Source organism: Falco rusticolus, chromosome 5 (genome assembly GCF_015220075.1).
Source record: "Falco rusticolus isolate bFalRus1 chromosome 5, bFalRus1.pri, whole genome shotgun sequence".
Classification (NCBI taxonomy): domain Eukaryota; kingdom Metazoa; phylum Chordata; class Aves; order Falconiformes; family Falconidae; genus Falco; species Falco rusticolus.
Genome location: NC_051191.1, coordinates 35,347,737 through 35,375,425, shown reverse-complemented (window position 1 = coordinate 35,375,425; position 27,689 = coordinate 35,347,737). Strand labels below are relative to the sequence as shown.

Below are 27,689 nucleotides of genomic sequence, written 5' to 3'. Positions count from 1 at the left end.
TACGACTTGGCATTCATAGATGTGAACTTGTACTTTTAACCTGTGTTCAAAGATAGTATTATCAATCATAATTCTAACCAACACTAAAAGGTCAACTAAAACTTTGTTCCTAACTATCATCTCTAAAATGTTTGGGTTTTTTTTCAGGTGACACTCCAAGCTTTTACAAAGGGTAAGGGATCTGCTGGTTCCTCTAACAGAGGACTCCAACAGAGTCGAAAACAAACTCAAATACAGGGTTTCTGTCTTCCAGAATTAACACCAGGAATGACAGAAGAGACCTGCAGCTGATAAATTTAACATGCCACAAGCTGGATAAGAACTCCAGGAGTAACACCTAAGCATCTCCATGCCTAGAGGTATATCTGGACTGTCGGCAGGTGCGCTCCTCAGCATATCCCTTGCTGTGGTTCTCTAACTTTCCAGTTTTTCCTGGTCTGTTAATCTTTCCTTCCAATGGAGACTACAAAGCAGGGGCAGCAAGACAGACAGATATGGTCTGTACCCAAGTCCTGGACCCAACGTGAAGTCAGGCCAGTTTGGAACATGGATACTGATCCAGGCACTGGGTAAGTACTCCCAGTCATGGAAAAAGAGATTTTGAGTCAAGTATTTACAAGATTTTTATTCCTTGCAGTGATGTTTTCATATTATTTTAATTCAGTCTGAGAAACACAAGCTTTATTGTCAGCTCACAAGAAGGTAAAAAAAAGCAGCTTTATTTTTGGATGTGCAACGTCATGTACAATGCAGAACATACTCTATGAAATGGAGCACGTACATTGTGTGTTATGTTCCAGGAGATGCTGTCTTTTAAACCTGGAGCTTAAATACCGGTCTGGGCAATTGGCACATTCATCCAAAAATAATTTGAAGCTGTCTTCACAACTCTTAAGTTTCAAATACATTACAAAAACAAACCCAAACCTCTTGATTTGATGATAATTATCTTCACTTTGTGATGATTAAAACTGAGCTCTGGAACAGCAGAGTATTTTGGAGTCTGTCTAAAAGCCGAGCAGCGCGTGCTCGCCCATGTCCTCCTCCCCTCAGAGCGCCCTGCCGCCGGTGCCCGGCGGGCCGAGAGCCGGTTCGAAGCGGTGACGCTCCGTCTTACACACGTTTCACTGAAGTCCCTGGCCACCGAGCCACCCACGCGCTCCCCCCCGCCGGCGCTCCCGCCTCGGGGCCGAGGCCGCGGCCAACGCCCGGCGGCACCCAGCAGGGCCAGTGGAGCCGCCGGCCGCCGCCCCGCCGCACGCCCGGTGCGAGGCGGACCCAGCGCCGCCGCCAGCCCGCGCTGCACGGCCCCGGCCGGGCGGAGGCGCCCTAACGCAGGCGCGCGGCCAGGCCCGGGGGCGGGAAGGGCCCCAGCGGGGCGCGCGGCGCCTCGGGGAGGGGCCCCCTCGCGGGCAGCCGCCGCTTCTGCAGCTGCCGGAAGCCCCTCCTCCCCGCGCGGAAGTGACGCATCGTGCCCCGCCCCCTGCCCGCCTCCCTCGCTCCCTGCTTTCCCCCCCTCCCTCCCGGCGGCGGCTCGGGAGCCGGGCGCGGCTGGCGGCGGCCCGAGGCGCGGCCGGGCGGGATCATGGCGGACGGCGTGGACCACATCGACATTTACGCCGATGTGGGCGAGGAATTCAACCAGGTACGCGCGGCCGGCGGGCACGGCGCGGCCCCTCCCCTCCTTCCCCTTCCCTCGCTCGCCTTCGCCGCCGCGCCGCCTGCAGGGCCCTCAGCGCGGCGGCTGGGCCGCGCCGCCGCCATTGTTCGGCCGGCTCTGCCGCCTGGCTTTCCCGCCACCGCCGAGTGTGCGGATCTGCGCGGGGACGGAGCCGGGGCAGGCCGAGCTTCAGGCCCGGCCCGGCCCGCGGGAGCTGTCGGGACCCGGCCTGGCGAGGAGCGCCGCGCCGCCCGGCCGCCGCCTGTGAGGGGAGGCTGCTGGCGGGCAGGGCGCGGGAGAGGCCGCGGTGCGCCGGCGGCGAGCGCCTGGCTCCCTCCCTGCCGCTCTCCCGCCCCGCTCGAGTGCTCGCGCAGGAGCGGCGCCGCATCCTGCTCCCGGCCCGGCGGAGGCCGCAGAGGACGGGACCCTCCCGCATGCGGCGGGGAGAGCGGTTCCTTCCCGGCGCCGGCGGCGGGGAAGTACTGCCATTGTTCGCAGAGGAATAAAAAAGCTGCCGAGCGGTAGTAGTTTCTCGGCCGCTCGTTGCGGGGGAGGGAGAGCTAGTGCAGCTTTATTCTCCAGCACTGGAGAAGCTATCTTCCTTTTTTATGGGTTTTTTTTTTTCTTATAAGTTATTCTCTTCCAGTGCTTAAAAAAGTGGCGCAAGTCTGCTTTAGAGGACGAGCTCGTATTTTGGTGAGGAAGTGTGGATGAAATAAAATTTCCCAGGATTACAAGTAGTCCCCTTTTCTAGTTCTTTTTTTAACTCTTCAATCTTTCCCCAAAAGCCGTGTGCCTACTTTCCAACTGAAGCCTGACGTTCGTATCAGTTTTGTGTGCCGTCTGGCGTGTTTGTTACTCCTGAGCTTCTCCAGGTTGTGTTACTCCAGATTGCATTGTTCCTGCCCTAGAACATAAATAACCGAGAACAACTGCACTTTCACACATTTACAGGGCTTACTAAGTGATGCCCCACTGTGTGCCAGCCTGCCTTACAGAGAACTGGGAAATAGGTAATGGGTTGTGGAAGTCACATTTAATTCGGATAGCAATTTACTATCTCGGGAAACTTCTCATTCTTTAGATACTTAATGAAATAATTCAGAAGACTAGTAATCTCATAAAAGTATGCTATAAAAGAATGCTGTACCGGAGAGCAGATGATGGAGAGGACTGACTTGCTCTTAGTTTATCTACATGTGAAGGTTTCTCCTTTCCAGTTGAAGACCCATTATTTCAATTTAAATGGGGGTGAGCCCTAGGACAGATACCGTTTAGTGTAACAGTACATCTCGTAAATTTTCTTTAGTAACTTGGTTTTGTTTTAATTAGTTGCAGGTAAAACACTGGTAGCAGATCAGTTTTTTTCAGAAAAAAACTAATTTGAATCAACTAGTGTTTGTGTACATTTCTGCGTGCAGAAGACCTCAGAGTAGAATAGCTCTGTGCTTTACATAATAGTGGACAGATACTGCCAGAACAAAAGTAACAGGGATTATCAGCTTCACTCACACGGTCCTGGTTTATGCAAGTTGTGGTTAATGCTGGTATTTCCTACAGCCACGGTGCAAGGAAGGGTGATGGTATAGGTGAAGAGAGTCTTGTAATAATTTTGTTTAGCTTATTACAGCAGTTGGGAGACCTTTTTGCTCTTTTTTACTGTGTTCACCTCAGTTGTTCTGCTGGGACTATGTTTCTGCTTCTTCAGTTTGTGAATCTTGCAAAATACAGAGCAGAAAAGTGAAAGAGGCTAGTGGCCCTTTTCCCTCAGTTTGTTGGTTGGTTAGTTTGCCTGCCCTACACCCCTCATTTTTGCGGTTTTGTTGTTTTCAAAGCTTATTTTAATGACTTCCATGTTGTCTCAGACCTGCTCAGTTGAACTATATTATTGTAAAATAGAAAGTTTTACTGGGACATTTGACACCTCTGCACTTTCCCATTTCCTTCTGTCAATTATGGTTGTTACTGTCTACAGTATTATTACCTGTAATTCTGACATCATTGTGATGGGTCCTCTAGAGGCTCCCATTCATGAATTACTGTTTCTGATTTGAAGCTGACAGCTTAAATTGATAAGATGGGACATGTTTCTGCATATCTGTGTATGGTTGAAGATGGCAGTTTAGAAAATGCTGTAGGGAGAAAGTGATTTGTGTTAATTTGTTTATGTAGTGGACATTTTATGGAACACCATATTTGTAAGGAAAGTTGCTGTATGTGTAAAACAATAAGCTATTGTTTTTTGATTGTGTTGTGCTATGTTAATTTGACTTACCAATATTTCACTGTAGGAACCCTGTCTACTAGTTTTGCCAGTAGCAGGGTCTGAAAAGTACACTGAGTAACTTTGTCCTTCTGGGTACAGTATTAACTGTATTTATACCCAAGCTGGGACGAACCTTTTGTCTGCATTTGTAGTAAATGGGTCATTTAGGACTTGTGGCTGGATGAACTCTTCCCTTGGTTGTTTTGTCTTGTTCTGGGCCTCGATGTACTTATCTTGTATGCTTCTGGAATTTATTTTAATGCCTTTTTCCAGGAGGAGGCAGGGAGGGATGTACTGCTTGATTAGTGCTAAATGAACCGCAGGTTATAAGGGTGAAATAAAAACTACAGTGCCATGGGTTTACAAGCCAAGATTGATGACAACTGAGAACTGTCTTGGGTTGTATTTAGTGTTGGTTGCCATGAGCTGACTGACTTGACTTGAAGTCACATTTTCACTACAACAATCTATCTTTCGCATCCCATCTGGAGCTCATAAAAGTATGTCAGTGTGGCCTCTTACTCTTCCATTAACTTATTGTTGATCCTAACTGTTCTTTGTCCTTGGGCGTACAGCTTTACTCAATTTGGCTTCCACCAGTTGTGGTTTTATTTTTTCAATTAGGCTTTCCTTTTTTTTTTTTTTGTGCACCCCCCCACCCCCTCTTTTTTTCTTTTTGAGAACTTGGTTGAGTCATTTTCTGGTTTGTTCTTCTAACTTAACTTTGTCATCCAGCAGTCTTTTGTATTTAATATCTCATTTTGAGACAAGTCTGTCATAAATTTTCTGCATATGTTATTTGTGATGTGTAACAAATGGGTATTGCATGGCATATTTTATTTTTACAATCTCCGTACACGTTACACGTCTTGCTCTTCAAGAGAGATCTGTGCTGCACATGAAAACTGCATTATCTGTGTGCAAATGGCTGATGCTGGTGGCATTCTCTTGAGGGCAGAAGACTGCAGTGAGATGAGGGGCACTTTAGCAAATATTAGGGTGTGTGTTTGTACACAAAAACTTACAGTATCAGTGCATGAAACTGAGATAATGAGCCTGTACATGAGGCCAGCTTGGATCTGACTCAAGGTTGCCTGCAATGTTGGCCAGTAAACTGGGTTCTCTGATGCTCTGATCAGCTTTGCATTTCCCAAGTTTTCTTTGCACTTACACACATGTGTGTAATTAAAAAGTAAAAAGCTGTTATACTTACGTATACATATAAAAATTTTTCTGACCAAGCAGAGGATACAAAACAATTTGAGGTTCTCTTTATTTTAATGCTGTGGAGAAAGTGCTTGCTTTGTTTATACTGTGATGAGTATACTTTCATAGTTGCATTGTAGATATGTCTAAACATGCCTGTAGTGTTCTAGTTTAATATTTAAATGCTAACAAATTAGAAATGAAAGAGTTTTGACTTTGTATTTTGTAACTGGGTAATAAAAGTGATTTAGATGGAGTAAGCAGCTAAGAGACTAATTATCTGGAAACCTCTGTGGCTACAGATTCTTAGGAATGTGTTAGTTACTCTTTTCTTGTCTGTAACAGGAAAATATTTTTTTTTGTGTAATAAATAACAAAAGCTGGCATTTAATTGCTACATGAAAACAGGTTATTGAAAACAGCTTTTATATCAGGGAGACGGTTGTCTCTTTATGGGAGGGGATGGACACATTGTGGTATAAAAAAACTACTCAGAAGGGCAGAACTGTACTGGTCATGAGAAACATAAGCTGGTAGACCTGCATGTATTATAAAATGTACGTGCAATACCTTATTGTAGATGTATTTCATCAGTTGTGTTGGTCTGCTGAAAGGGGCCTGCAGAAGAGATAACCTTTATATGTTTGCAAATACCAAACTACAAAGAAAACTCGAGAATCTCATCTGGTGCCTCTTAGCTGTGTTCTAATGCAAACAGTGCTACTACTTACATTAAACTTATACTTTTGCCTACTTGTGATTTTTTTGGGAATCTATTTGACAAGGGATCAAATTGCTTAAATTTTTAGCAGTGTGCCAGTTGTAGAACCCAGAGCGTTTGGGCCTCTAGGTCTTAACAAACTTGTCTACCATGGTGGATGTTTCTGCCACAGGCAGTGTGCTATTTTTGAAACATCAAAGGCCTCCTGTTTTGTTAAGGTTCCAGTTTGTGTGTTCAGATGGCTAATTGAGATCAGAAGGATTTTTGTATATTTCTAACTTGTTATTATTCAGGACCTACAAACTTTTTAAAATTAGGATGCTAATGTGTATTTAGAGTTTTTGACCACAAATATTCTAACTTGAATGCAAAAAGTGATAAGGGAGAAGCTGGATAATTTGCTTTTTCTTAATTTAACATTTTTTTTCAGAAACAATTACGAATTTTCTTAAAAAAATTTTTACGTCACTGATTTTTTTAAATGTCTTTTCGGAGGTGTAATTTAGTGTTTAACTCTTAAATTGAACAGAGTTTTGTGGAAAAAGCAAGTCTGTGATATATGTAAGTTTAAAAAAAATTATTTAAAAAAACAAAAGGAGTCATTTCCAAAGCAGCATTTGTAAAGGGAGCAACCAGTTCTCCACAACTCGGAGGAGTACAGCTGCTAAGTTCAGAAAAAGAAATAACACTTCTAATTTGTCCCTTCTGGACATGACTGTGATGTCCCATGTGTTTATGGCTTTCATATTTGGAGTTGCAAAATGCTGCAAACAGTAGTTAAAACACAGAATATTGAGGAAGGACTGAGTAACTGGAAGTGTTACAACTAGTCTGGTATGAATCTTGGAGAGCGTATCTTTTCAGTACCCTTTTTATTCACCCAGTCCCACTTAACACAGAATGTGGAATTTCAGTCCTGATTTTCCAAATGATCTAGTATTTCAGACTGGTTTAGTTAGAACATGGGATATGGAAATGCATTGCTACCCTGATTTGGTTGTAGAGGGGGCCAGATGCTAACTTTGTTTCTTACCATGTTTATCTGTAAGACTGTGAATTACTATAATTGAGCAGAAATACTTTCTCTTCATGCTTGATGGTCTGTTGGTCTGTTGAAAGGGGCCCCTTAAGTAAGGAAGTCAGAAGAGGTCAAAACCAGTTCCTGTTACAGGCAGAGCGTTTTTTGAAATAGCTATGACTAAAGAAATAACACTTCTGTATTCTTTTTCTTACTCTCCTGCATCTAGGAAAGGAGGAGGTGTTTAGGTAAACTTCCATGGTAAATGTATGTAGGAGAAAGGGTTGTTGGATCTTGTGCAATAGCCATCGAGACACCTCTTTTCCATCTATGCTTGCATTTGCTGACTCAGTTCTTAATTATCTAACCACACACCTTGTTGACAGACTGGTGACTGAATAAAACTCATGCTGGCTGCAAAACCAGCACAATGCAGGAAGTGACTGTGGTGATCAAGTTTTTCTGTGGTGTCTATTGATTGAAATTAAGGCATTGATGCTATCAGGCACTTTGGGGCCCGCCACCCAATTACGTGCAGACTGTGCTGCCCTAATAATTCTCTCCTTTGATGGTGACCTGAAAGCCTATATGATAAAAATTTGATCTGTTTCAGAGGAGTTTCTGGCCACTAAGGAAATGCAGCAGAGCTGTGGGTGGCTGCCTACTCTGGTATTTTGACAATGCTGACCTCAGCCTTCTCAGAGAGATAGGTTAGTGTACATCTGCTGTAACACTGGTGGCTGCCTGTTTGGATGACTTCCCTGAAGTCATCATCCATACACACAGATGACTAGAATTGCTACATGTTTTCCTTAATTGTCTTGTGACATCAGCCTTAATCTTGCTGTAAGATGTCACGTTTAGACCTGTTCCAGGCAGTTCTTTGAACCTACTTTCATTAGCTACAGTGATAGGAGGAATCAAACAGAGACAGAGAACTGGCCAGACTAGGTGAAAATACGAAACCCTTACTTAATTTAATGATGATAGACTTACCTTAAAAGAGAGAATTTTTCTGTTGAAGTTTAGAGTGTATTGAGACAATGCACTTTACACACTACTTGATTCAGTAGTAGATCACATTTACTTGATTGACAATGCCAAAACTTAGCTTCTCTCGTTTTTTTTATTGTATTTAGGGCATTTTTATTTTTTTTATTTTGGTGATACTCTTTCTGTATGAGTAGCAGTTGATAATGTTTTCGTATTTTCAAGACAGCTGATCATCTGTTGATGGTTGTGGTGGATATACTGAAATTTCAACCAAGATTGCTAGCTTTGCAGCCTGTTTTTTTTGTGGAATCCAACTTGATTATGTAGTGGCTGTATCTGGTACCTTGAACGAATCCATCTAGGATGCTTGTGTGGGTTTCTGGATAGAAATTTGTAAGACAGCAGATGTTGAAATATCTCTGATAACAAAACCTGGTGAGGTGTTTTTTGTTCTGGACCATGGTCAAAGAGTCCAGGCTTTTGGAGTCTAGCTTTTGCATGTTGCAAAGCAACCTGTGAAAGTAAACATAAAAGCTGAAGGTTAGCATTAAATGTGGCTAGGCTCTCCTAATCTTTGTCAGATCACTGTTGTTCACTGAGAAGTTGCAGCCTTCCCGTCAGTAGACATTTAAGTGGTTCCTCTCTCTCACGCAGATTGGGCTGTTCTATCATAAGTGATTGTTAGGATAGTAGAAAAGGATAGCAGCATCCCAATGCGGAATTGATCGCCATTGAATATGATGTGACAGTATATAAGGTGAAAAATGGCAAGTATCAAAAGAAGTCTTTGTTTTTAAAGTAGTTCCTTAATGCAAATATGCAATGCCTAGTTGCATTCATACTTGGATTTAAGTGATGCTGCTGATTAAGGTTACGTTGTGTTGTAAAACACGTTATTGCATGTTTTGGTGAAAGAGATTGTCATTTACAGTCCATGTGTTTTACCCTTCTCTTAGTTGTCTGTCTTCAGTGATGACAGTACAGCAGTCTACAATAAAAAGTAATGTGGCTTGGTAGAAGCACACCAGCAGATTGAGGCAGTCAGTGCTCAGGCCCCTCTGTCTACCTAACGCCCTGTTTGCATGGTCTACTTCAGACTAAATTTAGTCTGGCCTTTTGGACCAAGTATTCCTACAACACTTATGATTCAGATCTGTCTGAAGGACCGCTGATTGATCTTGACCTGTCTGTTCCTATTTAGCAGGTAGGATGCAGTTGTTGAGCACATGAAGCAGAGCTGGAAAGGAACTCTCATTTCCGTGCCATCTGAAAGGAATCTAGTTCACTTGGCCAGCACTGTGCTGTAACCTGTACCGTCCCAGAGGAGCAGGGAGTGATTCACTCCAAAACCCCACGATGCATTTCTGAACCAACATGTTCCAGAAGCAGCTGTGATGTTATCGAATAGTCCCTCTCTAGCCCATGAGTAAATAAATGTTTAATAAACCCAAAGGTTTCTGTTTACTAAATTTAATGAAACAGAATTCTGTCCCTGTCTGCCCTTCTGTGAATGAGGAGATAAAAATCAAGTTAGGAATGTGGTAAAAATGTGAAAGGTAGAATGTTGTGCCTTGTCAGTAAGGCTCCTCTAGAAGCGTGGTCTCTTCACTCTACCAAATGTTTTGATGGAAAAAAGATTTGCTTGAGAGTGGATGTTAAGTCTTTCATTTTGCATGTTGCACATGCTTGCTAATGTCTGTAATTCTGGGAGTAGGGCTTGTGGGTTTTTGAATTTCTGTTTATATTACAAGGGCAGAAGTAATGTAGTGGAAAATAGTGGCCAGAAGTATTTTTTGTTGATTTTCCCCTGCTCCCCATCAGTTTAGAATATAATGGAAGTCATAAGGATTTTGTATACTTTACTGTGGATGAAACCGGGGCTTAGTTTTTCAGCAGGGATGTTGTGTAGGTGTTGGATCAAACTTACTATCTCTGTGGAATGTGGCAGTTACCTCAGCATTTTGTTTCAAGTAAGTTTTAAGAATGTTTAATGTTAGATATTATCAAGGTGTCTCTTTTGTTTTAGGAAGCTGAATATGGTGGGCATGATCAGATTGATTTATATGATGATGTAATTTCTCCATCTGCAAATAATGGAGATGCCCCGGAAGATCGTGATTACATGGATTCTCTCCCACCATCTGTTGGGGATGATGTAGGTAAAGGAGCTGCACCAAATGTTGTCTATACATATACTGGAAAGAGAATTGCCTTGTACATTGGAAATCTTACTTGGGTGAGTATCTTTTTACTATTCAGGTGGCCAGGAATTTTAAAATTATAAACATAATTATTTGTAAATATTTTTTACTTTAAATTTTTTTATATGAAATACTGAGTATAGCAAAGCAGGTGTGGTGGCTTTTTTTTTTTAAATCTGAAATTTACTGAGCTTGTCTGGAGTTGTCTTGATGTCAGAAAAAATGGAGGAAATCTTCAGTAAATACAAACTTCAAAGTTTCCTTTAAGTGTTGGGAAGGCATATTTGTGCTACTGTTGTCTTAAGGTTTTCAGAGAAATGAAAGAAAGAGAACCAGCTTAAACTATGAAACGCCTTATGCCTGCACATACCTTAAGGCTACTGAATTAACCCATCTTTTAGTAAACTGTTGCTGAAGTTTTTAGTTTAAAAAGGAACTGGAAGCTTCTCTGGTATTTTCTTGAAATTAATTTGCACGTTTCTCCAGGGCTTTTTTCCAATTCCCTTCTTGCAGGGCAGTGACTGTTGTCAGGTATTTGCCTTGAGGCTTATTTCTGTAGTCCTAGGAGTAACAGGTTTGGGATAACTCACTGAACTGCAGTTGCCCTTAAGACAAGTACATTTGTTAGCATTAAAGCATTTAAAAATCAGTTGCAGTTAAGCAAACAAAGTGCAAGAGCTAGTCAGTAGCTGAATTAACTGGAATTTTTATCTGTTTACCTGAAATCCAGATCTTCCAGGTCCACACATGCAGAATTCTCATTGAAGGTTTTTTCCCTTCTGATTAATTTTTTACCAGTGCAAAACTTGAAAAAGAATGTTTTATGGGTGCTTAGGTGGGTTTTTTTCAATTATTATGGTATCATAATTTCAGGAGCTGATAGGTAAGTAAAGGAGCTGTTGACATAACAGTTGTACCATTCTAAAATATATGAATGGAATTAGTAAAATGCACATGATCAGTTGAACTCATCCAAGTCAAATGCTACAACTTCTAAAGCAGGTAGGCCAGTGTTTGGCAATTACTCATTATTTGGCTTCACAAATGAAGTTATCCACAAAAAGTGCATTTATCTACTTTAGCATTGCTGTTGTGTTTGTTTCTTTGCATTTAGCTCTCAGGAAAGTAATTTGTTGAATTTTTGAAAGAAGCCTTGATTTGAGGGAGATCAGATGAGTAGTTCAGAATCTTGAAAGCCTGCTTTGCACTTCCCATATGAAATGTAAAGAAGTGATGGAGTTACAGATGTACGAAGAAAACCATAAGTATTAGTGTATTTGTATATCTTTGGGTATGAGTGAAATTGTTGAACATTACATAGTAATTAATAGGAAGTTACAGCAAGTAGGTTGTTAAGTGGAAGCAGTAGTTTCTAACCATAGTTTCTGTACTAGTTTCCCTTCTTTTGGCTGTAAATCCTGCTGGTTTTGTGCAAATAATGTAGTTCACTAAACTCACTGGTCAAAGCTCTCATAAAGAGCACCTGGTTAATATGGTGTTTAAAATTAACTTTTGTGTGGAAATAACAGAATCAGCGGGAGAAAAAATGGATTGGGTGTGGAAAATAACAGTTACTGAAGTGGTCCAGTTTAAGCCTTGTACTCTGAAAGGACAAAAGTTACTCAAATAGAAATTTTTTTGGCATACAGTAATTGGTATACTGTGTGGAGAGGTTGATGCAACGTAGCATATGGGGAAGTATGTATATTCTTAAAATGAATTTTCTGAGAATTGTGAAATATAAATGACAGCTTTCCAAAAGTCAGAAATTGACAGCATGTGTATAGTATTCCTCTTGACCAGTTTCTCACACACAGAAAATCCAGGGAAGATGTAGTTGCCCTTTTCCTGGTGTTTTAGATAAACTTTCATAGTTGAATATTAAAAATATTTTTCAGTGGACAACAGATGAAGACTTAACCGAAGCAGTTCATTCACTGGGGGTAAATGATATTTTGGAGATAAAATTTTTTGAAAATCGTGCTAATGGCCAGTCTAAAGGGTAAGAACTTGTAATTTGTTTTTTCTGTAAATGGACTGAATTTTAGAAGGGTGGAAGTGGGGAAAGAGTTCTTAATTTTCATAACTGTCAGTATGTGAACTGATAATCTTTCTTTATTGGTATCTAACAATGGTTTGGTATATCATTTCATACTAATGATTTAAATTTCAGGCATAAATTTTTAGGACAGTATCGTGTGTCTCATTTTGTGAGTTAAATTTTGTTGGCCATCTTCAGTAAGTCTGTTCCTAGGTTTCATTCAGGTAGTGGTAGTGATACCTGTTGTTCCTCATAGTGTAAATGCTGTTTCCCCAATCTCCATGATTAAGTCTTTCTTTACATCTTTATTTTTCATTGACTGTTGAAAGTGAGCACTTGAGCCCTTTTTTCACTGGCAACCTAATCTTCCTTGCATGAATGTGCCTGTCTCCTTAGTAGTAATCAGAATACAGTGAACGCTTATAATAACTTGGTTGTATGAATTCATACATGCATATTGATACTCTACCAGAAGGCTGCCTTTGTGATATATTTTGATGCATCTTGTACTTGCACGTTTGGTGGTTCTTGTGTGTCCTAGAAGGAGTTGTTTTATCAGTTCTGAGAACTGGGCTAAGACCTGTGAGATGGTTTCTGTATCTAGTTTTCAAGTATTCTCTTGGTTACTGCGTGTAGCCTTTTTCATGAGGCATCAGGATATCCAGGAAATGGAAACACCGTGGTGTAACTGGGTTTTTTTTTTTTTTTCTTCCTTTCAGGTTTGCCCTTGTGGGTGTGGGATCGGAAGCATCCTCTAAAAAGTTGATGGATTTGTTGCCTAAAAGAGAACTGCATGGACAAAATCCTGTTGTAACTCCATGTAATAAACAATTTCTGAGTCAGTTTGAAATGCAGTCAAGAAAAAGTAAGCCTTTCCTATGTGCTATCTTGAAAAAACATAAGTTTATTCCAGAAGTAGCGTGGCAGTTTTTTTCTTAGCATCTGATAATTTCTACACAGTTTAAAATACCTACAGAACACTTACAGTCCAGGTGAATGAAATTGCATCTTTGTTTAAAGATGATTCCCTTAAATAAAAATTAAGAAGACCACTTAATATGCTGAAGAGGTGCTGTTTTGGCAAGAAATAGCACTCACTGAAAGAAGGTTGCAGCTTTGTGAAACTCTTGTCATACAGTTGGAGAAGCTTTCTCAATCTCTTATGGATGCAATTTAAAAAAAAGCACAGGAGCATTTAGAAATTTAACACTTGTAGACAAACTGGACCAAATTCTGATGTCTGGAAGGGCTGCGCTTATGTCAGAATGGGGAAGAGAGATTTCTGTGTTGTGCTTTCCTCCAGCACCTTGTCTTATTCCCAGTCCCAATAGTTTGTGGCTTTGGGCTGCATTAAGGGAAGGACTGATAGTCTCCCCAGATGCTATTCCATTAGTATGGGGCATACTGGAACAGTGCCATATTTTAGCAAAGCACTTTTTCTTCTCCAAATGCTTTTGGTTTCGGTACCTAGAAACAGGTGCTTGTAAGGTCATGCTTTAGCACTGCATAAAATCTTAGAGCACGTGTTGAAAAGCTTTAACCTATTTTGACTTATGTAGTTACACTTTTGCTTTTTCATTGCAGCCACACAATCTGGCCAGATGTCCGGGGAAGGTAAAGCTGGTCCCCCAGGAGGAAGCTCACGAGCAGCATTTCCACCTAGTAATAGAGGGCGAGGCCGTTTTCCAGGTGCCATTCCAGGTGGAGACAGATTCCCTGGGCCAGCAGGGCCAGGAGGGCCGCCACCACCTTTCCCAGGTGAAATAATTAATTTATGGCGTTTCAGTTTCATTTGTGTTTTCTTGTATTAATGCGGCGTACTTATTTGGGAAATTATAAAAATCAAGCCAATTCAGTAATGTACTGTAGCACAGTGTTCACAGCTGGATTGTAGGATTCAACAATATTTCTTTGTTGATATTCAAACAAGGAGTTGTACTTCCTAAATTTGATAGCAACATAATAACATTTTTGATACTTTCTTTATAATGTGTAAATGTACATATTTTTAGAATATGAAAAAATTAAGGTAGATCATGTTAGCAAGTAGATTTGTCTTCAGTGCAGTGTAGTTCAGCTTTTTTGATTTGCTGTGGGGGATGAGAATACCTGTGTTGCAGAGTGTAAAGTAACTCTTTTCCTTATTGCATTACAACTTTGCATATCATCAGAAATTCATGCCCACTGACAGGTCAATTAGTTGGCACTTAGAATACCACAGATACGAAGAGGAGGTGTTCATGTTTAGTCAGGTATTGATATGGGAGAAATATCTGTTTAACAATCAGGCTTGCATTGCAGTAAAGTTCTTATTTCAGCTTAAGTATTTTTAGTAAATATCATCCAGTAGTAGATTGTTTACTAACAGTCAAAGGGCCATGGATGAATTGAAAAAACACTAATGAGGACCAAAAAACAGGTTTGGATACTGCATTTATCTTACAATATATATCAAAAATATGGGAAAAACTATATTGGAGAAGGTATCTTGTGCCCCATGTGAAAGACTAGCTGCAGGTGTAAGCAGGATGCGGTGTTTTCTAGTTCTTGGAAGCTTTTGGAAGTTACGGTAAGAATAGTAGCCGATTAAGTGATTGGGAGGACAAGTTGTCAGTTCTCAAGTAAATGTCGTTCTCTTTGGATATTGATAGTCAAGTAACTGTTAAATTTTCTGAAGTACTGAACCCAAAGTGGGACCATGCGTGCCTTGCATAAGTTGCAGGTTGTTCAGTGAGGGTTATTTTGGTTGGTGGTTGGTTGGTTTTCTTTGTTTGTTTCTTTTTTTTTTAAAAAAAAAAACAACAAAACCAACAAAGGCAAGAATCATAATTGCTGAGTCTTTTATTTCTTTATATTTATTAACTTTTTTTTTCTTTTTTTAGCTGGACAAACTCCCCCGCGTCCACCTTTAGGTCCTCCTGGCCCACCAGGCCCACCAGGCCCTCCACCTCCTGGTCAGGTCCTCCCACCTCCTTTAGCTGGACCTCCTAATCGTGGTGACCGTCCACCACCACCAGTTCTGTTTCCAGGACAACCTTTTGGTCAGCCTCCACTTGGGCCTCTTCCTCCAGGCCCTCCACCACCAGTTCCAGGCTACGGGCCACCACCAGGTCCACCACCACCTCAGCAGGGTCCACCTCCACCTCCGGGTCCATTTCCCCCTCGTCCACCTGGCCCTCTTGGGCCACCCCTGACTCTTGCTCCTCCTCCACATCTCCCTGGGCCACCTCCAGGTGCTCCACCACCTGCACCACATGTGAATCCAGCTTTCTTCCCCCCACCTGCCAATAGTGGCATACCTACTTCAGACAGCCGTGGCCCGCCTCCAACAGATCCATATGGCCGACCTCCACCATATGACAGAGGTGACTATGGGCCACCTGGAAGGTGAGTGCTTTTAGTATAATGTGCTTGGTAGCAGATTTTACTCCTGTTGTAGGAAGCATTTGACTTTCCCTTTTAATGCAAATATTAGAAATAATAAAAAATAGGGCTGAAAGGGATCCCAACAGTCTTCTCATTTGCCCTTTTTCACTTAGTGAAATATCTCTCAAAAACACATTTGCAGCAGTAAGAAAATCCTGAAATGCAGTATCAGTAATCTCGCTTTCCCTTTTCAGCTTTGAAGTGTTTGTATTTGGCAGTGTCATCATTCCATGTGTTCTACATGTAAACTTACATATCACTTCTATGCAGCAGCTTCTGGTTGTGTTTCTGTCTTAACTTGAAATTGTGACTTGCACCTTTATCATCGTGCTTTGCAGGCTGTCGTCTTAGAATGCTCTGGAGTTCTCCTTTTTGAATATGTGCATGTTTTGGGTACAGTGCCATACCAAGCTCATAAGCATTTTCATCTTTTAGCAGCTCTGCTTGTCCCTTTTTTCTTCATGACTCAACTCAAAGTTAGTCTTTGTCTCAAAAGCCAGGTGTGAATTTACTGCAAGACTTTTATTTTCCTTTCCCGTCAAAATGCTTCTGCTCATTTGGTGCAGTCTTGCAGTGTTTGTAGCAGTGGCTTTTCCTGTGGTTAATCCTATCTGGGACAGAGTTCTTGAGTCTCTATGACTGTCAAGTTTTTCACATCTTGTTTGAAACATCTTTTTCATCTTTGCTTTCAAGCATCTCTGTCTTGCTGCTGTTTCTTGATTGGTTTTTTTCACCGTATTTGTATTTGTCACAGAATTTTGGGATAAATTGTAAGAAAAAACACTTTTTACATAGTTACATTTGGATTTTTCAGTTGTGATTTTGCTGCTAGCATGAGACATTTCTCTTGATTAGAATGTTTTCTACAAAGACACTTTGCTTTGATTCTTCTTTTATCACAAAGTTTAAAAAAAACCCCCACGCATCTGTACATACTGCTTTCATACAGAAACCGTAAAAGTTAGAGCATTTGGCTTAATTGCCTGAAATATAATAAAACAATAAGGTGTTGGTTGTTTTTTGATAGACAAAATCAAGGTTGTCTGCAGTTTATAGAATGTCTGGGGAGGGAAGGAGTGGGAATAGGACAGTATAACTTACTGTCCATTATTTTCGTTAATAATGTTAAAACTATCATCCATAACTATTTAAATTGTCATTAATTATATATCATAGGCGTTTCACTGGAAATAACATGTCCATAAGAGAAAAATTACATATTCCATTCTATGGGAGGCACACGAAAAATAATACTCAAAACTCAGGGAGGTATGAATTTTTAGACATTTCCTCTTATGCTAAACTGGCTATAGGATCTTGTTCCACTTCTTGCAATTAAGAGGATAGCATTGCTTATTATTCTGCATTTTCTTTCTACCAGAAGAACTAACACTGTTCTAGAAATACCAAGCAGTGGGCCAGTTTAACAGTCTCAGCATTTGACTCTTAACCCAATTCTCCAAATTTTCTATATGATACAGAGACTGGCTAATAGGACACTGCAAAACTTTTGGGAAAATTTTTGTGTAGGTTAACATCTGTTACTTTGGAAGCCCTATATAGGTAGCTAATACAGTAAAAAAGTGTATTGAGCACAAGGATTCTGCTTTATTGCTTCCTCCTTACTGTGACCAGTTTGGAGATCAAATTGGAGCACCTTGAACTTGACCAGAAATTTAAAAAAAAAAAAAAAAAAAAAAAGCTGTCATCATTCAGAAAATTGAGTGTTTTAAAGATGATAGACTATATTTGTTTTTCATAACTTACAGCATTCTGGTCTTAGTTAATTCTGGGAAACAGGATCATATAGTTCTAATTCCAGTATTGTTATAAAAATTATCTCTAATTTTGCTCAAAGTTGCATTGCCTATGTACATGTATTTCCACATCCATTCAATTGGGATAATATCTACTTACATGCCTTCAAGGATTTTATAAAAACTATAAATATTTGTAAAGCACAGTATTAAGTGCTGCTGAATCTTCAAAATAGATGGGATGAACAAGAATAAGTCTATACAGCAATGTCTTAATTGGTTTTTACCTTTTTTCTTTTTTTTCTTTTTTTTTTTTTATTTTTAGCTTTCAGGATTTTATACTGTAACATGGTCCTTAACAAAAACCAAAACCAAACCCAGATCCTGCTTTCTTTTCTGTTTGTCACTGCTTAAAGTTGCAAACTTGGATTATTAAAACTGCAATGATATCTTCTGAAGTATTTCTTAACCTTTTAAATGCTAGTTTTATTGCTTGCAGAGAAATGGATGCTGCAAGGACACCTCTAAGTGAAGCAGAATTTGAAGAAATTATGAATAGAAATAGGGCGATCTCAAGCAGTGCCATTTCAAGAGCTGTATCAGATGCCAGTGCTGGTTAGTAAAACTTAATTAATGTGTTTGCTATTTTACCCAACTGATAAGAGTTTATAGGTTTTTCCTATTGGGAAACTGGCAGCCGTGAAGCCACATTTTCCTAAAAGGAGGCTGAATTTAGGTACTGATTTTTCTGAATTCATGACTGATTTTGTACTATGCTGCAGTTAGTTTTTGAGAATGCCTTCTGAGTACTGATCTGGACAGTATTTTAATATTTGGTTCTACAGTAAATGATCTGGATGGCTGTTGAAGAGAAGTACTCAAAGTGGTTATACTATTACAGATTAAAATCTTTGTTGCATAATTTTCTGATCATGATCTTATGTGATTTTCAGGGGACTATGGAAGTGCTATAGAGACCTTGGTAACTGCAATTTCCTTAATTAAACAGTCCAAAGTATCTGCGGATGATCGCTGTAAAGTACTTATTAGCTCTCTTCAGGACTGCCTTCATGGAATTGAGTCCAAGTCTTATGGTTCTGGATCCAGGTAAAACTTTCCTCTTCCATCTGCCCTTACCTGCGAAAGGGAAGGTGTAAGCACAGGACTAGTTCACAGAGAAGAAACTAAGTCATGCGAGTAGTTTAGTTATTTGCTGGGTTTTACAAGAAATGTGTGAAAGAAACCAAACAAGGGTTTCCCAGACTTAGCTACCTTTTAGTTAACCACCTTTTCACAATTGATCTGACTCCCTTAAATTTAACTCTTAATTTTGTTTAGTATCGCTTCCTACATGGTACTCCTGCAGCATGTAAACTTCAAAATAGAGCTACCCTTCATCACTTTAGGTGTCCAGTGCATAATTTTTGTTAGAATTTGCTATTGAAAATGAAGATCTAGGATATTTGATGCCAGTTTTCACTTTGTTTAAAAGTAATTTTCTCCACACTTGTCACAGTAGAAATACACTTGAGTTGCCGGGGGGTAGGGGTGGTGAAATTAGGCAGAATGATTTTTGCCTGTTGTTCTTTGTTACACAGTCTAAAAATTGTGAGTAGGTAGATGTTGAAATTCATGGACTTTTCTACCTAGTACAAATGAGATTGGTATTTCTTTCAGAACTTAAATAACGCCCCTTTCAGTGTTAGGACAAACACTGAACATCTAGTTCATTTGGATACTGTAGCAGTAGTAGTGTAGCTGGCCTTGAATATTAAAAACACAAAGACAGCTGGTTTTGGTACATACTTTCAGTACACAGATTAGCAGCCATGTTGCAGTGATTGTTTGAGGTATGGTGCATTCCCACAGCTGATTTCAGCCATGTCGTCCTCCATTCTGAGCACATACTTTCTGACTTTTCCTTGATAGATTAGAAAGTGGATGCACCTTACTATCTCTTAACTGAGTTCTTAGCCACTGCCTTTTATCTGTTTACTGTGACACAGGTATGGTTTTGTGTATAACGTGAAAGATACCTGGTATATTTTCCTCATATCCTTTTTTGAGTAAATTCATACTCGTAAACAGTACAAAATTGGTGTGCAGGTGGTTTGCATTTTGAAGAAAAATTTAATGAAGTAATTTCTTTTAGAAGACGTGAGCGATCCAGAGAGAGGGACCACAGTAGGTCACGAGAAAAAAGTAGGCGCCACAAATCACGTAGTAGAGATCGTCATGATGACTATTACCGGGAAAGAAGCCGTGAAAGAGAGAGGCATCGTGATCGCGACAGAGATCGCGACAGAGAACGAGACAGAGAGAGAGAATATCGTCATCGTTAAAGAAGGTGAGCATTTGTTTCATGTTTTTGAGCTTTTACTGTTACTGGCTTACTAAAAGTAACTACTCTAGGTTTGGATTATTTACACCATTAATGCCTGCACTTAAATGGGCCTGCAGTATGTACTGAATTACTTTCTTCTTGCAGCATCTGACATGAACGTAGGTAAGTAACGACAGGTAACTGGTCTTGGGAGGAAGTGTGTCATTATTTTCTGCAGTTTGCATGCCACCTTTTTCATGTTAGGTGGTATTAATATTTGCAGTTTTTATGAAATGTGATTAAACCAATTCTTAAAAAAGCAGGAAGACAGACTGGTAAGTCTGCTGGTTTTGTAATCTTAGAAGAATATTATATTAAATTTATGGTTGTATTTCTTATTTGTGTATTAAAGTCTAATTTTGTATTTTAAAATCTGTTTGTATAAGGGCAGCAGCATTTAGCCCTTCATATGTCATGTCATGCATTATTTCAATTTAGGGAACACATGTACATACAGTTGCTGTCCTTGCACAACTATAAGTATGACAGTACCATTTGGGTGGGTGGGTGTTGGGTTTTGTTCTTTTTTCTCAGCAAGTTCTACTCAAATTTAGGAAATACAGCCAGACTTTGCTCTTTTTTTTTATGAAATGTGACCTGTCAGTATTTTCTGCCTTCTAGCTTGATTCAGTGTTACATCTTCAGTAAGATTTATGATCAGTTGTTCCCCACCACCCTCACCTTTCGGTCCCTCCCCAACCTCCGATAGTAAAGTCATTTTCTGAAGACTAGTAAACAAATACATGACACAAGGATTGGGTTTTTTTCTGGTTGCTTATGAAACTAACGTGTTCTTTTGTTTCATGTATCTGCAGTCTTGCATGCATCAAATGTCTAGATAGCTACAGAGTAGCATGCTAAATAATGCCTTTCCCAGTGTACTGCTAAGAGCTTTAAAATACATAGAAATGTTCATCGCATTATATAATGTACCATTTTGAGCGTTGAGAGTTCAAGCTACCCGTGATTGCTTACATTTGACAATTGGAAAAAACCCTATCTGTTAGTTTCTCTGCAATGGTCTTTTCCCTTTTTAGAAGAACTTCCCACTACATCTACATTAAAATTGAAGCTTGCAGGCTCGTCTGTATACCCAGCTTCCATTTCTTACATTTACCCTCAGATTTAGTTTCCAGATCAGCATGTGGTGTTTATTCATGGAAGTTCATTTACAGAAGTTAAAAAGAGCAAAACTTTTTAGAAATCATATAAAATGTAGTATACTCTGCAGTGAAAACATAATTTTGTATTGGTTAAATGTCAGTTTCCAGTCTGGCTTTTGTGTCACTGACTCCTTCGGGGGAGAACAAATTCTGATATTAAATGCTCTAGTCTGCTGAGTATTAAGTGGGATATTGTCTTGGGTTCATATGCTAGCAAGGGACACACACACAGTAAGCGACCTAGAGAAGGGAATCCAAAGGCTTAAATAGGAAGGTGAGACATGGCAGCTGAAATAAAGTTGGCAGTATATATCTGTTAATGCCACTTTTTGTTTAAAAAATAAATAATGGATTGGTAGAAATATTTCTGGAATTGCATAAAAAAACCCAACTGTGGTTCTTAATTATAAAATACCAGAACATAAAAATGCAGATAAATGTAGTGTCTTTTGTTGAACTGGATTTTTACCATTTGTGATAAATGAGTATTTGTGATATTTGCAAATAGTTGTTATTAATAGGAGGTAACCATTGAGCTGGGTGATGGATGCATTTCCAGAGTGTGTTTCATCTGGTGGAGATGACCAAGCCATACTAAAAATTGTTAGTAACCTGGAATTTAAGATATTTTTTTTACCCTTGGCATACTCTTATTAATCTAGCTTTATTTTAATTTTTGTGTATTTAGTACTGTGCGTGTAGGTTTTTCTGTGCCAAGTACAGATTCCCTACCATGTCACTCCGAGAAAATATTTCAAATAGCGTCAGGTTGCATTTTATAATTTCCAAAGCACAATTTTAAAATGAGACTGTGGTTTCAGTCTCAGTTCAGGTGGGATTTATATATGCAACACCATTCAACTTTATTGTGTGCTGGGACATCTCTTTTCTTTCAGAGGGGTTGCGTAGGTGAGATTCCTGTGTGTAAAGAAGAAAATAGGTCCTAAGAACTTGATTTAAAGGGCAGAATTATTATTCTGCATGTAAATGAAAGCATTTGGTATTTTTTTGAAGTTGTAAACATTTTGTCTTGCTACTATCTTAATGAAGAAGGGCTTTATTGTAGTTTTGGTTTTATATATTTATACACACACACACACACAAGAAATACAGTTATCTCCTGGTTTGTATGTTTCATTTTCACTAAGATGTATGTTGCCATACATTCTTTTTGTTTCGTTCCTTACATTGATTAATATTCATGAACGGATTTAACAGTCTCAGTCATTTAATAAATATCAGCAGTGCTGAAAAGAGTTATTCCCCATATTACTGTGTTTTGCCAGATAACATGAAGTTGCCTCTGTGCCTGCACCCTATGAATGGCACCTATACTTCTCCTTATTGTGTACCTATAGTCATAACTGTCATACTGTACTGACATTTTAAGTGTTACACATCTAGTTTAGGATTTTAAAGGTCCATTGTGAACATTTTTGTATACAGTGAAACTCAATTTGTACTGTATTACACTTATAGACATGGGTTAAATTGGAATAACTTACTAAATGTGTTTATAATACTAAAATTCTGTTAAGTTTAGATGTACCATAGCAGGTATTTACACTTCTGTTTGTACACTTCATGATTTAAAACTAAATTCTTGGAAGATTCTTGTGCCTTGAGTAAGGCTTCATGTACATTGATAATGCATTCTATAGAATTACTATAAACTGAACATTTCCTTGAAATAGCTTGCCTTTGCTTGAAGAAAGCCTATATAAAGATATAAAAGAGAACAGTGGATTTAAGACAAATGTCTAACCTGTATTCGTCAAGAAAACTAAGAATCCAATAGAATGGTATTTAGAAGCATTAACAGCAAAATTAATGTGTACAAACAGAATAGTAATGCAACTTCATAAGCATGAGTCCTGACATTTTTTTAGACAGATTTTTTTTTTAGTTTAACTGATGCTCAGTGATGTATTTCCAGCTGATGCGTTGTCCCAATCTTAATCTGTCTGAATTTCTATAACTGCTGAATGTTAAATTTTTCATTTTATGTTTTTGTTATTGGATTGATTGACTATTTCCTATTTAAACTGGATTTGGACTGAATTGAAAGGCAAAACCACAACGTTGTAACAGTTGATATGTATGTAGACTTTGTACTTCATATTTCATGTTTTTTCTCTGTTTTTTCTGCTCTCAAACCACTGTAAGCAAAAATAACTTAGTCCGAGGCTCATATGCTTCTTCAAAAACTGCGCTCAGCTCGCTCTGAAATAGTTTTAGCTTTGGAGTGATCTAAGAACTAACATGGTTGTAATATTTTTGGTGTCAGTAGGAGGGGAAATGGTGCTGATAGTTGTAAGTAATATTCATTATATTTTTGCTTGTATAAGTAGAAAATGTCTTGTCACAGTACATTAGCAACCACTTAAGTGAAGAATGAAATTAGCCTTTTAAGAAACCTTGTAAATCAATAGGAAAATGTCTATTTTTGTGAGTTATTTTAATAAGCTTCTAGTTAAGAACAGAATTTAAAGTGAATTATGTGGTAGCGCTGTTCATGATGTGGGTATGTGTACCTATCTGGGATTATTTCACATCATCTTAGTATTAAGCTATTATGAACGTTATTGACCTGATATCTTTTTTTCTTTTTTTAAATGTGTATTTTTGAGGAAGCACATATGTGGGGCTGGCACTATTCTACTGCATCTAGCATTCACCAGAGAAACAGTGCTTTGTGTGTCTGATTCAGTATTTGAAGTCCACCACAGAGTGAAAGAGGCAAGCAGTGCCACTGTTTTATGTGCTTCTTAAAGTCTATTTTATGGCTACTTTGGTGTTTAACAGAAACATATAGTTTGTTTCTTAATGTTCAGTGATATCTCTCATTTTCTTGAGGGTGATAAGACAATTTTAAAAACAAACTGAAAATCTTATGCTATTGTTTATTTTCAAATGCATAACTCCATAATTTATTAATTTTTTCCATGAATGTGTTTCTGTAATTTTGTTGTCTTCTGAGTGTCTTTAGACACGTTTATATTTTTGTGTTCCCCACATCCTGTGCTTTTTTCTTTTGTTTGTGAAATCAGTAGTTTTGACAAATTTGAGCTGTGTGATAGTTCCCTAAGAAACTTTAAGGCTTTATAGCATTTGAAACATAAAATACTTGCAAGTGAAAATGTTGGTTTGATATGGTGTTCTCCAAAGAATGAACAATCAGCTTTTTCTTTTGCTCATTGTGGTTTGAGAACTAAGATGATTTTTTTCTTACACAAAAAGAGAGCGAGAGAGAGCCATAAGAGATCTTCATTTTTATGTTTTCCTGTGGCAGCCTGATCTACCTTTTTATGTCTTCCTCCTGTCTTGATGTGAAAGATACTTGCCAATAATTCACATCTTTTAAATTTGTAAACCAAAGGTTGAATTTTCTGAACGCACCTCTCTGTTCATCAGTTATTTTTGGTGAATAGACGGGCTGGGACAGTAGGAGAAAGACATTCGATGAAGGAAAGTAGTTTGGGAGCATTCTTTTTCTTCCCATGTAAAATTATACAATCAGGAAATTGTTCTGGTGTTGATCTTAAATAATACACCAAGATTGAACAAAGATACCAGGTAAGTACACTAATAATAGGGGGGAAAAATGCAACAAATGGAAGAAGGTACTAGTGATGGTAAAATAGTCTGTCTGTACATCTATGATGAACAGAATCACGTTCGTATCTCAGCTTACTCACAGAAAGACAAATACACAGTGAAGCTCGAAATTCCTTCTTTCTCACTGTGTTAAGCTGAAGCACCACGGTATTTGAAGGTTTGTGATGTTCTGGAGTGTAGGTTAAGTTAAAACAAATTTTGTCTTTCAAGCTGATAGTTTCTGTGGGATTTTTGCTTTGTGTATTTCTTTTTTTTTTTCTTCATGTATAGAGTATAATAAAGGAGGATTACGTGAAGTCATTCTGAGGAGCTATTAGGATATAATGACAAATGTATATCATGCATTTTTCTGAAATGTGAACATGTTGGGAGATTGACATTCAATCTCTGAAAATATCAGAAATCACTGCTATTACAAAACTTGACGGGTGTATGCACATATAACTCTACTGTAGAATTTTCACACTTCTAAAAGCTGTTTAAAGCTTTTATATGCATATTTGGATAATTGGAATTAAAGGGAAAAAATTAAGAGTTGCTACTGCAAGATGCTTTACATATCTAAGAAATCTATTGGGTTTTGTTGTAAGAGTGCCTTTGTGGAAAAAAAAATGCTCAAGTTGCATCTTGCACAAATACAAAAATGTTTGATCACTGAAGTTCTGAAATTTAATTTGTGAAATGTTCTGACATAAACCCCTAACTTCTAAACCACAAAGTAACTATTTAACAAATAAGTCTGAAACCCGGGTTTTATTAGTAGAAATGCTGAGAAACTGATTGCTGTGCGGTGTTAAATTGTACAAACCTAACACATGCTTGGGACAGATAGCTTCTACGAGCTTGAGGCAGATGGAAAATAGCATTGCCAAGGAGTACTGATGAGAGAGAGTTAATTTTTTTTAAAGTTATTTTTTCAATATTCTACGTGCTTGTAGAATACTGAAAGGGGCTGAGCATGGCGGTATAATCCATACAGTTTTATTTCTCCCTTTTGGAACCACAAAGGTTTCCAGTTTTGCCAAAGTGTAGTGGTAGAGTACTTGGAACCAACATGTACACCACTTCAGATTTTAGTTGGCTATGCTCTTTAAAATGAAGGTTCAGTGTGGTGCTGACTATCTCAAGAGCCCTATAATGAAAAGTATTAATCCTAAGTCCAGTTTATAATGCATTCTTTAAAGTTCCTGTAGTTCTATAAGTACACTTAGAAATCTAGCAAATTATTCCCAGGAACTGAAGCTTTCTTATACTAGTATTATAACTCATATATATGGTGCCTTGGATCTGTTAACTGTTGCCATAGAAGTGATAAAGATCCATAATTCTTGCCACAGCAATTGTATGATGAGAGCAGCAAATTCTGACACGCAGTCTCACAGCTGTCATGTGCTTACTTTCTCCGCTAAAAAACAGATTCTCCCCTGTCTGTGCTAACTTAGCTCACAACTTTAAACACATCTCTTCATGGAGGCGGTACTTTGTCATTTTGCTACTGATTAATTTTTAAAGTACATAACACCTATGGAAATTCTGGTCTCTGGGGAAGAAACTTCCCCAAAAGTAGTTACTGGTTGATACATTCATGACTTGGGAACAAAGTCTGTGAATAAGAAAAGAAATAACAGTCACTGCTTTGGATTTGGATCAGTTTATGTGCATACTGTAGTGTATAGTGCCTACTTGGTTGTATGTTTTTTTTACGGTTGTTATTAACAGTCACTTTGAGGAAAGGAAGAAGAAACGTATCAATTGTTCATGCAAAAAATTGAGTATTTTTCTAACTGCTTTGAAATTACTGGTAGAAGAACATTTGACAGCTGTGTACTGGTGCACGTTCATGAAATTGCTCCTCTAAATGTCTTGGTTTTCAAATGAACAATTTAATGTGTTGGTTTTCTGAACAATTTCATTTAAACTATTTTGAAATTATTGAATGTTGAAATTGTGAATTACTAATGAAATTAAGATAGCTAATTGTTTTGTAATGGAATTCAACTGAAATCCAGTGTATGGAATTATACCATCCCAAGTATTTTGTGAACTTTTACAGTAATTAACTCTGAATGGTGTGGTTCCTTTATTTGTCAAATTAGATGAGAGTAGGAAGTAGGGCTTGGGGTTTTTTGTAGGGCAAATAGATGAGGAAACCTGTAAATCTATATTGTATTGTTTGAAAAGTGGGTTCTTGTGATTAAGCTGCAAGCGTGTATTTTTAGATGTGAAGCCCATCCTGCTTGCCCCTAGTCTGAAAATTTTGAAGTACTGGTGTTGGATTCTTTGTACTTCTAAATGTTACTGACCTGTGAGCCATCCACTTCATTATTCAATCAGTGCATTACTTAAATGTCAAACCAGCTTAAAATTTCTGTAAGTGGGCAGGTAAAAATGTAAAAATCTAGTTGTGGCAAAATTACCTTACGTGCTTGTTCGTTTACTCTTGCAGAATGCATACTTTAGGAAACATTCTATATAAATGTTTTCATCAGTCATAGAACAGTAGCTATTTCTTCCTTTATCATTCAACTGTGAAATATATATTCTTTCAACTTTGTTGTACAACAACATTAGTTTTATTTTTAACTATTGTATTAGAAAACAGTTTCATGCACAGCTGAGTAGCTACTGCTTCTGAGTATTTTGTGTTAGTTTACATTATGGTGAAGTAGATGCACGACTTGTGTATGTATAGATAAGCCAACAATTTTCTGTGTATTATGGGGACTAGCAAAATCTACATCACAAATTTTGACACATTACAGCTGAAGGAAGAGGAACAGCGTGCAAGACAAGATACATTCTTCAAGGAAAGATGCTTGTCCAGCAGTTTGCTTCATGTGATTGAACTGAGCCTGTAAGGATTCATGGATAAAATGAACAGGAATAGATCTGAATAAAGCAAATCTGCATACATGGTAACCAGTAGCTCTTTTACTTTTTTTATGTTGCTTAACTGTTTTATTTGAGGGAAACCTGTGTGATTTAAACCTTATAGCTTTTGCAACTTTATTACTGGTTATATACATTTGGCAATTATAATGTGCAAGCAATTGGAAAAAGTCAAGTAAATGCTTGTTTTTTTAGTAGTTTGTTCATGTTAAACTGTTCATATGATAATGTCTGTACACAGCACCACTGATTACAGTAGATGTAGTGTTGTAATAAACTGTTTAATGGGGCTGATGTGTAAAGCTGTTCAAGTTATTTGATGTTTACACCTCAGGGAGAGTCTTGTG

At 38.6% G+C, this 27,689-nt stretch overlaps 1 protein-coding gene across 5 annotated transcripts; it reads left to right on the top strand.

The window, feature by feature from the left end:
* Nucleotides 1-1,511: 1,511 nt before the first annotated feature.
* Nucleotides 1,512-27,632, top strand: CPSF6 (cleavage and polyadenylation specific factor 6). 5 transcript variants are annotated; one of them, XM_037390358.1, is made up of 11 exons: nt 1,512-1,645; nt 9,891-10,100; nt 11,964-12,067; nt 12,826-12,971; nt 13,691-13,864; nt 14,989-15,493; nt 16,709-16,801; nt 17,789-17,904; nt 18,243-18,396; nt 19,445-19,636; nt 27,216-27,632. In XM_037390358.1, exons 1-10 carry the CDS (start codon nt 1,586-1,588, stop codon nt 19,629-19,631), a joined length of 1,749 nt encoding a protein of 582 aa, XP_037246255.1. In that variant the 5' UTR covers nt 1,512-1,585; the 3' UTR covers nt 19,632-19,636; nt 27,216-27,632. The 5 variants fall into 5 exon arrangements, with proteins under 5 accessions (XP_037246255.1, XP_037246253.1, XP_037246254.1 ...); XM_037390356.1 differs by having other exon boundaries at nt 19,442-19,636; XM_037390357.1 differs by having other exon boundaries at nt 19,442-19,636; nt 19,778-27,631.
* The last annotated feature ends 57 nt before the right edge of the window (nt 27,633-27,689 follow it).

Bases quoted from the DNA above. Each gene is read 5' to 3' on its own strand.
- CPSF6 (XM_037390356.1), top strand. From the start codon at position 1,586: ATGGCGGACGGCGTGGACCACATCGACATTTACGCCGATGTGGGCGAG. The intron at 1,646-9,890 runs GTACGCGCGGCC...CTTTTGTTTTAG, and splicing joins TGGGCGAGGAATTCAACCAG to GAAGCTGAATATGGTGGGCA. The intron at 18,397-19,441 runs GTAAAACTTTCC...AATTTCTTTTAG, and splicing joins TCTTATGGTTCTGGATCCAG to AAGACGTGAGCGATCCAGAG.